This window comes from Sciurus carolinensis, chromosome 2, assembly GCF_902686445.1.
Source record: "Sciurus carolinensis chromosome 2, mSciCar1.2, whole genome shotgun sequence".
Classification (NCBI taxonomy): domain Eukaryota; kingdom Metazoa; phylum Chordata; class Mammalia; order Rodentia; family Sciuridae; genus Sciurus; species Sciurus carolinensis.
The window spans coordinates 111114321-111126052 of NC_062214.1; the positions used below are offsets into that span (position 1 = coordinate 111114321).

Genomic DNA, 11732 nt, shown 5'->3' on the forward strand with positions numbered 1-11732 from the left:
AAGGCAAATGTGGTAAAACGTTAAACATTTGAGTGAATACAGGAACTTAATACTATTCTTGCAAGTTTTATCTAAAAATGAAATAACAAAATTAAAAAGTTGAAATAATTTCCTCTCCCCAGAACCTCCATGATAGCTTTTACTCCTTCAAACTACCTGTGTCTTTGCAGAGGAACCTATCTTACCGCTTACTGCCCATCTTCATTTTGTTTCCCCCACCTGCCAAAAACTAGGGACTGAAGCCTGGGGTACTCTACCACTGAGCTATATCATTAGCCCATTTTTAAAAAATTAATTATATTATTTTATTTTGGTAGGACTGGTTATTGAACCCAGACCCTCATGCATGCTAGGCAAGCAGTCTACCTACTGAGCTATAACCCAAGGTCCCTTATTTTTATATTTTGAGACAGGGTCTTGCTAAATCAACAGAGATTAATGGGGAAAAAAAGTCCTTCATTAGTTCTGTTTCTTTGGATTTAGACAATGAAGATTCAAAGGGATCTTCAGAAAGGCTGGTCTAGAAATTGTGACACTCCTGCCTCAGCCTCCCAAGTAGCTGGCATTATAAGTTTGTGTCACTGTACTCCACCCTTCATTTTTTTCCAGGCCACCAAAACCAGATCCTAGAGACTCTCACTGCCACTCTGTCATTTCTTTACATCTTGCTTTATATCATGATTTTTAAATGGGTTATAAGGTAAATGCATCAAAATGATCTGGGGAGGCTTGTTAAAAATTGGGCTGGACATGTTGCTCAATGGCCGAGTGCATGCTTAGCATTTATGAGAGCCCTAGGTTCAATCCCTAGTAAACCAGCCCTCCACCAAACCAAACCAAACCAAACCAAACAGCTGGGCACATTGGCACATGCCTGTAATCCCAGAGGCTCAAGAAGCCAAGGCAGGAGGAGAGCAGGTTCAAAGCCAGTCTTAGTAGTTGTTAGTGAGACCCTGTCTCACAATAAAAGATAATAAGGGTGTAATAAAGTTATATCCCCTTATTAAAAGATAATTAGGGGATAATGTGGTTCACTGATTAAGTGCCCCTAGTTTCAATCCCTTGTACCAAAAACAAAAACAAACCAGTAAATTCCTAGGCTCATATCAGATCCATTGAATCAGAACCATTCTTCCTACAATTTTCTAGGTTTAGTTCACCTTCAAAATTTGGGGGAAAATAAGAAGGCTGAGGATTAGATGTGCATTTAGGTGGCTGATGGACAATGGAATGGAAATCATCTCTCTCAATCCCTCCTCCCCTTCTCTGGCAAGGCTCAGATCCAGGCAGGTTTACCAAGATGAACCTAATGTTGAGATGCTCCATGGCCAGTGGCAGCCTTCCTGAGGAATGACAGAGAGCACCAAGTGCTGGTAGGGATAGAGGAACTGAGTGTTGTAGTTTTACTGAAACAAACTGTTAGCTGAAAAAATTTAGGGAAAAGGTTTTCAGGAAGTTAGACTCAGGAACATATTAATTTATCATAGTAAAAATAGCTATACCACTCAGAAGGTAAGCTTCACAGCTCCCTGTAACCATCCCACTGGTTGAGGAGGCAAAAGACGTCTATGTATTGGTCTCTGTGCTTGGCTAGAGGAGGTAATGAGACTAAAGGAGGGCTCTCCTGTCACCAAGGAGACATTAACTTCCCTCAATTTTCCAGCTACCACTCTTATTCTGGTTTCTAAATAGTTAGAGCTGGGTAGTACAGTTGAGTGATAGAATGCTTGCCTACCATTTTGTATCCCTGGGATTGATTCTTAGTGTTGGGAGGGAAAAAAAGGTAAAGATGACCTGATAAATCTGTATTTGGTTCTGACTTTTGCTTAATTACAGTACATTTGGAAATTCTATAACATGGTGCTATGGGTTGAACTACAGACCCCCAAAAGATATGTTAAGTCCTAACCTCTGGTACCTACTACCTATTTCTAAATGACTTCTAAAACAATGGGGTCTTTACAAATGTAATCAAGTTGAGGTTGTTTGGGTGGATCCTAACCCAGTATGACTGATGTCCTTTAAAGAAGAAAGAGAGAGAGAATGCCAGGTTGATAAAGGTAGAGACAAGAGAAACACAGCAGTAGGCCAGGGAATACCAGGCATCAACAGTCACCACAAGGTAGGAAAAGGCAAGAAAAATAGCCATTGTTCCAGAAGAACAGGGCTCTGCTGATACCTTGATTTTGGACTTGAAGCTCTCAGAACTGTGAGAATATCCATTTCTGTTGTTCTAAGCCTCTCAGCTTATTACTGCAGTCCTAGGAAATTAATGCACAACTACCCCTAGAAATTTCCTTTTAAAAAAAAGTCATTTGTCGGGCTGGGGAGATAGCTCAGTCGGTAGAGTGCTTGCCTTGCAAGCACAAGGCCCTGAGTTCAATCCCCAGCACCTCAAAAAAAAAAAAAAAAAAAAAAAAAAAAGTCATTTGTCATACCATTTGTCTCACTTTTTCCTGAGGAAATAACATTATCATTTCCTTGACTCTGGTCCAGCAGAGAGGGAACTTTTGCAGTAGTTCCAAGATCCTGGTTTTCCTGCTTTTCTCGATTCTGGAATTCAGTATCATCATTTATGTTTACCTCAGAATGATCCTGCTATAAATTTTAAAAGGAAATAATTTCACTTTTAAATAAAAAGTAATTGCTGCCTTCTAAAGATAGTTGCCATAATGAGGGGGAAAGGGGGGTTAAAAGGAGCAAAGGAGAATAAGGTTTTTTTAAAATGTTAATGTATTTTTTATACCTTTATTTTATTCCTTTATTTTTATGTGGTGCTGAGGATCGAACCCAATGTCTTACATGTCCTAGGCAAGTGCTCCACCACTGAGCTACAACCACAGCCCCAAGAATAAGACTTCTGAGCGGTAGATTTGGTTTTCTGCCTTATCCAGTGACACGAGGATGTCAATTTGGGGATAGGAATTAGGGACCATTGGAAAGAATGTGAAGATTAAGTTCTTTTATAGATGATAAACTAATGTAAGAGACCTAGGTACTCTACTGATCAAGGGACTATGTGAAGGCAGAAAATAAGAAATTAGGACTGTCTGGTAAACATTACATTTGAATGAAAAGATAAGACAGTATAGCTGGGGTGTGGTAGAACATGCCTGCAATCCCAACTACTTGGGAGCCTGAGACAGGAGGATCACAAGGTCAAAGCCAGTCTTAGAAATTTTATCAAGGCCCTAAGCAATTTAAGGAGATCCTCTGTCAAAATAAAAAGGGCTGGGCTTGAGGCTCAGTGTTATAGCACCCCTAGATTCAATCCCCAGTACCAAAAAAAAAAAAAAAAGTAAAATTCGAGTTTTGTTTAGAGAGGGAAGCCTCTCATTAGCCACATAAACACACTGTTGAAAGACTACGTATAGTGTGATCAGTGGGTAGGGAGAGGGCAAGCTAGGAAAGAGAATTTAAAACTATACTCCATGTTGGTTTCTCTTTCCTTCATATTTACAACACCTCATTTAAGTGGACATTTAATGAACATTCATATTTATTCAACAAATACTTAATTTACATGTAATACTTCGTAATTGCTTCCTAAATACCAGGGTTTGGGGTGTAATGATGAGCAGCCCAGACACAGGTCTGTCTTTTTGAGGAGCTGTTGCAGCACATGGTGCATTTCCAACCATCTGACCTCATAAGGGAATTTAAAAGGAAAGCTAAGAATGCCAGTTTTGGCACATGTGGCTTCTGTTCAAGTTGCACACTTCTGTTCACCTGGGAGTCAGGGTCCCCATGAACTGTCTTGCACCTTCTCCTTTTAGTGACATTGTCAATTCGCTCCCTCTTGTCTTGTTCATGACTGTGAATCTGTATAATAGTTTCATCCTTGGAGGATGCAGAAGTTTGACGTTCATCCTGAAAAGAGAGACATTAATCTACTATGTTCTATATATAGAGTTATAAACTCTGATTTACCCAAGGACTGTCCATATCAAGTCTTTTCACCCACCTAAGGTCATTATTAACAGATTCATTCCTTAGGATCTGATATCAAACTGAATTTTGACTTTCACCCTGCTCAAAATGGAATGGCCCAAGATGCTGAATTTGAAATAACAGATCATTTTAACTTTGGTCTATCAATTACTACCCCCAAGCAAAATCTTGATTTCAGAGGCAATATACTTATATATTCTTAACCATTACAGGAGGATGGAGGTGAATAATAATTTTTTTTTTTTTTTTTTTTTTTTTTTTGGTACCAGGAATTGAACCCAGGGGCACTTAACCACTGAGCCACATCCCAAGCCCATTTAATTTATTTTGAGACGAAGTCTCACAAAGTTGCTTATGGCCTCACTAGTTGCTGAGGCTGTCTTGATCTTACAATCCTCCTGCCTCAACCTCCCAAGTTGCTGGGATTATAAGCATGTGCCACCACGTCCAATGGATAATAATTTTAATTGATACAAAAACTTTTTAAAGTTCACTTTCTTTTTTTTATTTTGCAGCGCTGGGAATGGAACCTAAGGACCTGTCCATGGTAGTCAAAAGCTGTATCACTTGGCTACACCCCCAAATGTTTATAAATTTCAAATGTTTTCAAACCTTCCAAATGTTTTCAAATGTTTATAAATTGGAATATAGACTTGCAGAGATTGTAAAGACAGAGGAGAAAGTTCCATATTTTGTGCAGGTTTATATTTACCTTAATTTTCAGATATACAATTGATCTCTCCAAGGCCCCAAATTAAAGTCTTGCAACATTTTCTTCAATTTCACTTTTTTCTTTGTTTTTAAAATTTCTTTCAATTTCAAATTGCGAATCCTGGCCAATGATCTATTTAGGTGTTATGCTGTATCAAGTCTTCATGTAGGAATGAAGGAACCATGACAGCTCTCCCATCAGCAGCGTTTTATGTTATAAGTCACTTTCACAGTACCTACTTCATTTGCTTCTTGCAGTACTAAATTTAGCAGCACACAAGAGGAATTTGAGTTTTTCAAGAAAGGAGAACTGCGACTTAAGCTGGGTCTTTCTCATTTTAAATTTGGTTCCTTTCCTACTTATACCATGCTACCTTTCATAACATTTGGCAAGTAGTAATTAACTTTTGCATTTGTATAGGGACATTTTATTTGACAGATTGCATGCCTGCCCAAGAGAGTTTATTGTTTTAACAAATAATTATGAAAAAATTCAGTCATTGGCACAATTGCCAAAAGTGATCTCTTGTAATAAAGAGCTTATCTTAAATCATCACTAATTAGTGATTAGTGTTAATTGCTCATTAACTAAACATGATAGTTTTGCAAGCTAATAGGTGGTGGTGAAAAACAATACTTACCTGATTCTTATTTTCTTTTCTTTCTTCATATTTAAGATGGGCTCTCAAGGCTTTTAACAACTTGTCTGCCTGAAGAAAAATCCTTATCATTAGAGTGAAAAGTCAAATGAGCAAGAAAGATTTGCTGAACATTTTTTTTTGCTCTTCTTTTTTCACTTAATATACTCTGATTAGGCTGGAAGACTATGACCTGGATAGAATTAGCCCCTGCCCTCAAAGACTTCACATCCTGGTGGGATCAAAGAAAAAGGTAACTGCAATAGAGAGAGGTAAATGCCCAAAAGAATAAAAGTGGGCTCAGCCATCAAAATTTGGCATGCCAGGGAAAACTTCAGCAGGTAACTGGGCACACCAGTTCTAAGATCAAAATGTGCTGGTTCAGGCTGTTGAGATCAGTAGGAGAGAATTGGATATAGAGAAACCAGTAGAGAAATAGCATGGGAAGGCAACAAGGGTGGAGTTTGAAGAACTAAGTTCAGTGTGGGTGGAGCATACTCTTGGAGAGGATGAAGAGAAAGTTGGGAAAGTGGGCAAGGGCTTGATCTCTCTAGGCCTGCCTTTTAAGACTTAAAATGTGAACTTTAGGGGCTGGGATATAGTAGAGAATTTGCTTAACACATGTAAGGCTTTGGATTAATCTCCAGTGCAAACAAAATAAAAACATAAAGAAAACGAAACAAAACAAAAACCAACAAACAAACAAACAAGGAAAGAGTGTGAACTTTACCCTTGAGGCAAAGAGCAGTCTCTGAAGTACTAGAAGCAGGGCAGTGTTGAAACAGAGCCCCTTGCACAACCTAGCTAAATCTACATATGTATATTTGCTGGCTTTCATTTCTATAAATTAAAACTGTTACTATCAGGCAGATGAAGTAAGCTACCTTCCCAGTTTTGGTCAAATTGCAATTAAATTCATTTTTCCTTTTTATATTGTTTTCTCTCTCTCTCTTTTTTTTTTTTTCTTTTAACTGAATCCAGTCCTTTGCAACCACACCAGGCTGTGACCTAGAGTGCTGGTAACAGTGGGTGACCAATTTTACATCATTCAGAATGATCACTTTGGCCACACAATGTGCAGGATTCATTTGATGGGGATACAACTGAAGATGGAAACAAGGCTAGGAGACTGAAGAAACCAGAGGTGAATGGCCTGAACTAAAGCAGGGCTAAATAGCAGTAGGGATGTATGCAAAAACCTCTTAGGAAGTAAAATCAGTACAAACATGGGTCAAAGAACAGGCAAATTTTATCGTGCCCAGATGGGGGGGGCCCCTAAAATAGAAAGTGCAAAAGGTACCAGTCTTAGAGGATAGGTTCAGGTATCTAGGGGAGAGGGAACCCCTAGTTGTTTCTCTTCATTCTAGGAAATATTCCCTTGTTCTTTCTGAAAGAGGAATATTAATCTGAGTGGATACTTTTTCCATGCTTTAAAAGATCAAATGTATTGGTTGGATTTTTTTTTTTGTCTATCCCCCACAACCTCTTCCATACAAACCAGGCAGTTGAGGGCTACAGACTTGCTTTTTAAGGTGGACCCAGACACTGGGCTGGGCTCTTTTCTTTTATCCTTTCCAGCAGTACTGGGGATTGAATTCAAAGGTGCTTTACCACTGAGTTATACCCTGAGCCCTTTTTGTTTTTTGAGACAGGGTTTAGCTAAGTTGCCCAGGCTGCTCTTGAATTTGCCATTCTCCTGCCTCAGCTTCCTGAGTAGCTGAGATTATAGGCATGAGCCACAATGCCTGTTTTTGTTTTTGCAGTACGGGGGACTGAACCCAGGGCTTCATGTATGCTAGGCAAGTGTATATCCCCAGCCCCTTTTTATTTTGAAACAGGGTCTCATTAAATTGCCCAGGTTGGTCTTAATTTGAAATTCTCCCGATTCAGCTTTCCAAATAACTGAAATTACAGTTGTGCATACCGACACTTGGCTTCAATTCTTTTAACACCATTTAAAATCACCCACATGTGCATAAAAAAAAAACATGGGAGAAATCCTGAAATTTGGTTTGGGCTTTGGGGTGCAGGAGAGTTTTTGCTTAGGGCATGAGTCTAAGCCACATCCTTCAACTCCCCAGTACCCATATGCTGGGCATTGAGATAGCAGACACCATCCCAACTAGTAATAAAATAGTACCTTAATTTTCTCTGGGAAGCGGGTGATTGGCAGTGCAGAATTTAGGTATTCATGCTTCTGTGATTCTAACACTTTAATTTTTTAGACCTTTGTTTATTTTATGTGGTGCTGAGGATTAAACCCAGTACTTCACATGTGCGAGGCAAGCACTATACCACTGAGGTACAACCCCAGCCCTCTAACACATTCTTAACATACCATGAAAATCTCACCAAACGTGCAACATTGATGAAGTTAGGTGCTTACAGCAGAGCCAAGTGAGGATACCTAGCAGGTTAAATGGTATGGGGTAATGTTCAAGATCTGTGATGGAAGTAGAGATGTTAGTTATCAGCATTTACTCACGCTTTCCTTCAACAGCATTATTGTAATGGACACTATTTTAGGCACTAGAGACACTGGTGAACAAAACAGATAAGGTCTGTGACATCCAGGAGATTCCAGCAGTAAACTAGTAAATGGCCTATAAACCAAGTAAGCTAGAAATAAATGATGGAGGCTGGGGATTTAGCTCAGATGGTAGAGTGCTTGCCTTGCAAGCACAAGGCCCTGGGTTCAATCCCCAGCACCGCAAAAAAAAAAAAAAAAAAAAAAAAAAAAAGAAAAGAAAAGAAAAGAAATAAATGATAAGTCATCGGGTGCTATGAAGCGAAACCAATATACTGGGTAACTGGGATAGGGTGATGATGTGGCCTGACTCAGGATAGTCAGAAAAGTCCTCTCTGAGGTGGCAGTCAGCTGAGATGTGAATGAAGAGATTGCAAATGAAGCATTCTAAGATGAACCACTGGGGTGAGTGGAGGGAAAAGAAATCAAAGAGGTGACCAGAGAAAATGTTTTCGTAATGTCATCTAATGTATAGTTCATTATGAATTTCATTGTCTCCAATTTTAGTTGTTTAAAAAAAAAACCTTCAAATCAGGATGAAACCAAATTTCTTGCGTTACATTTGGCAGATTTTGGATTTTATTTTATATGTGAGGGAACTAGAAGTCACTGAGCAGAAAAATGACATGTTCAGTTTCAAATACCATTCTGACTACAAAGAAAATACTACTGTGAGGTGAGAGAAGAGGCAGGAAAAACCTAATAGGAAAACTTAGGCCCTGGTTGTCAGACAAGAGTGCTGTGACCCAGGACTGTGCACAAAGGTCTGATTTTAGGTGTAGTTGAGAGAGAATGCAGAGAAGGATAATGGGTGTGGGCAGTTAAGGGAGGAATTAAGGGTGGTCTAAGTGGGCCTGAAACATGTACTGAGATAGGAAAATCATCAATTTTGAGAACTGACTGTGCTGTGGAAGATGCACTTACATATGTGAGTTCGTAGCTTAGGGGAGAGGTCCTCCTGGATATGTAAGATGCATTTGCTTCTAGATGAATTTAAAATTGTGGGAGAAGATCACCAAATGAGAGAACTCTGGGGCACCCTATATTTAGGTATCAGACAGAGGAAAAAGAGCCAAGGAAACTAGAAAGAAGTAAAAGAGAAAAAAAAAAAAAAAAAATCAAAGTCTAGAAAAAAAAAATTGGTTTGTCGCAGAGTGGAGTGTTCAACCATGCCAAATGCTGTTGGTAGGCAGGGGTGAGCACAAAGATGGACCACAAGTTTTGTAGATGGGAGGAGGAGTTGGGATTAAGGAAGGATTTTTCTTTTTTTTTTAAGATGGGTGGGGAAAAAAATGATGATGGGTGATGCTAAGAATGATCCTATGCAGTATGGCACTGAGCCAGCAGGATTGGAAAAAGCAAAGCAGTAGGGAGGATCTAATTGTAAGAGTGTAGTCCTGGAGGAGGCCAAAAGGTCCCTGGAAGCTTAAGCAGATAGGTTGCCCACAGGTATAGCCTTTCACTAGAATGAGGAGGAGGGGATCATAGGCGGTGTGTACAGGTGCAGGCTGACTAGAGGGTTTGGTGCTGGGTAATTCTCTGATGACTGCATCCATTTCCCCAGGCCAGAAGAGGAAAAATCATCGAGGGAAGAAAGGGAGCTAATTTGAGGAGGGAAAATTGTTAATAATTCTCCTCAAAAGTGAGATGGTTTCCCAGAACCTCAAAAAAGAAAAAAAAAAAAAAAAAAAAAAAAAGTGAAAGTTAATGAGTACTAAGGATGTACAGGAGGGGCTGGGGCTGTAGCTCAGCAGCAGAGCGTTTGCCTAGCACCTGTGAGGCACTGCATTCAAAACAAAACAAAACAAAACAAAACAAAACAAAACAAAACAAAACGAAGGGCTAGGGATATAGCTCAGCTGGTAGAGTGCCCGCCTTGCAAGCACAAGGCCCTGGGTTCAATCCCCAACAACACACACACACACACACACACACACAGAGTTAATAAGAAAAAATGTACAGGAGGATCAAATGCCCATCTTAAGATTCAGAAGCATACAGGTGTACTGCGAGTTCAAAGCCTTAGCAATTTAGTGAGGCCTAAGCAACTCAGTGAGACCCTGTCTCTAAATAACATACAAAAAGGGTTAGGGATGTGGCTCAGTGGTTAAGCCCCCCGGGGTCAATGCTCATTACCAAAAGAAAAATAGAAAAGATTTAAAGTCATAAAATAAGTTGTTGACAAAGTGAATTTTTTTCTCTAACCAGGGTCAGCTGCATGAGTAGAGGCAGATTAAAAACACAGAGCTGAGTTGAATTAGGCTTGGGTTTTGCCAGATGAGTGAGTACTGGGCAGTCTAAAGAAGTAGAAATAGTGCTCTTCTATGTAATTTAAGCTTACAAGAAGGGAAGAGAACATGAGTGAGAAAAGGACCATGGCCACACAATATTAGTAACTGACTCCTTTCTACTGCTTTACCATTAAGCAAAGCATTTTCAAAGAAAGAGCCAGGGGCTGGAGTTGTAGCTCAACACCACATACAAATAAATAAATATAAGTACTGTGTCCATCTAAAACTAAAAAAATAAAATAAAATAAAAAAAAATAAAAAAAAAAGAGCCAATATTTTCTAAATTAAATTCATACTGGTAGAATTTATTTTTTTTTTTTGGTGCGGAGAGGCACCAGGGATCCAACCCTGGGGCACTTTACCACTGAGTCACATTCTTAGTCTTTGTTTTTCTTTATCTTTTTTGATTTTGAGACAGGGTCTAAGTTGATGAGGCTGTCTTTGAACTTGAAATCCTCCTGCCTCAGACTCCTGAGGTGCTGGGATTACAGGAGTGCATCACCGTGCCTGGCAAGTTTTAATCAAATCTACATTATTTCTTAAGCAACTTATTAATCTTTTCCTGCTATCTATTTGGAATTTTAAAAGGCAATTGATTCAATGAGCTCCTAGGCTCGACCAACAGTAAATAATTTAAAACAACTTATGGAATATTCAAACATATAAAAAGTAGAAAGAACAGTGTAATGAACACCCATGTATCTGTTACTAGTTTCAATAATTATCAACATTCTGTTATTACTTCACCTAGTTCCCCTTTTTCCTGGAGTATTTTAGAGGCTTCATAACATTTCAAATGGAAATACTCGGGCTGGGCACATTTGCCCACGCCTATAATCCCATTGGCTCAGATACAGGAGGATCACAAGTTCAAAGTCAGTCTCAGAAACTTGGCGAGATCCTAAGCAATTTAGTGGTTAGGCACCCCTGGGTTCAATCCCTGGTATCAAAAAAGAAAAAGACTTTACTTGGTAAGTATTACTAAGAGATAGGTTTCTGTTTTGTTTTTAAAAAGGAAACATAACCATTGGACCATTATCATATTGAACAAAATAAATATGATAATATAATTTAATACCTAGCACAATTTAATTTTCCTTAAGGGTCTCAATTTCTTACAGTTGAGTATAATAAAGCTTTGTATGATCAGATTTGTCCATGAAATAGGACATTCCAACAAATATTTATCAATACCTACAATGTGCCAGAAATTGTGTGCTAGGAAAGGAATGGGATCTACATTGACAAGAAATAACCCTAAGTTTAAAAAACAGCAACTAATTGGCTACCCCAGATCAGGTGCCTGAAGAGACAATGATGTTAGAACTTTCAGAAAAAGATCTAGATCTTCAGATATTCAATAGTTAATGGGGCCTTAAATGTTAGCCAGAGGTCTGAACTCAGGTGAGAAGCCTCCACAAAATTCTTTTCAAACAAATTATCTTCTTGTATATTATTCTAGTACTGCCAATAAGCAGTTGTAAATTAGCTTTTTAAAAAAATTTGTTTTTAGTTGTAGATGGACACAATATCTTTATTTCATTTATGTGGTGCTGAGGATCAAACCCAGTGCAAGGCAAGCTACACTGAGCTACAATCCCAGCTCTGTAAATT

General features: G+C 38.9%; 1 protein-coding gene across 8 annotated transcripts in view; it reads right to left on the reverse strand.

Moving 5' to 3' along the window:
* Nusap1 (nucleolar and spindle associated protein 1) overlaps positions 1 to 11732 on the reverse strand; it is a 54034-nt gene that overhangs the window by 15537 nt on the left and 26765 nt on the right. For 4 of the 8 annotated variants that reach the window (XM_047538657.1, XM_047538655.1, XM_047538651.1 and 1 more), the window contains 3 exons: positions 5304 to 5372; positions 3730 to 3870; positions 2439 to 2598 (listed from right to left, as the gene is read on the reverse strand). In XM_047538657.1, coding sequence (XP_047394613.1) covers positions 2439 to 2598; positions 3730 to 3870; positions 5304 to 5372 — 370 coding nt within the window. The remainder of the gene's footprint in view (positions 1 to 2438; positions 2599 to 3729; positions 3871 to 5303; positions 5373 to 11732) is intronic. The other 4 variants (XM_047538658.1, XM_047538654.1, XM_047538653.1 and 1 more) reach the window with 3 other exon arrangements.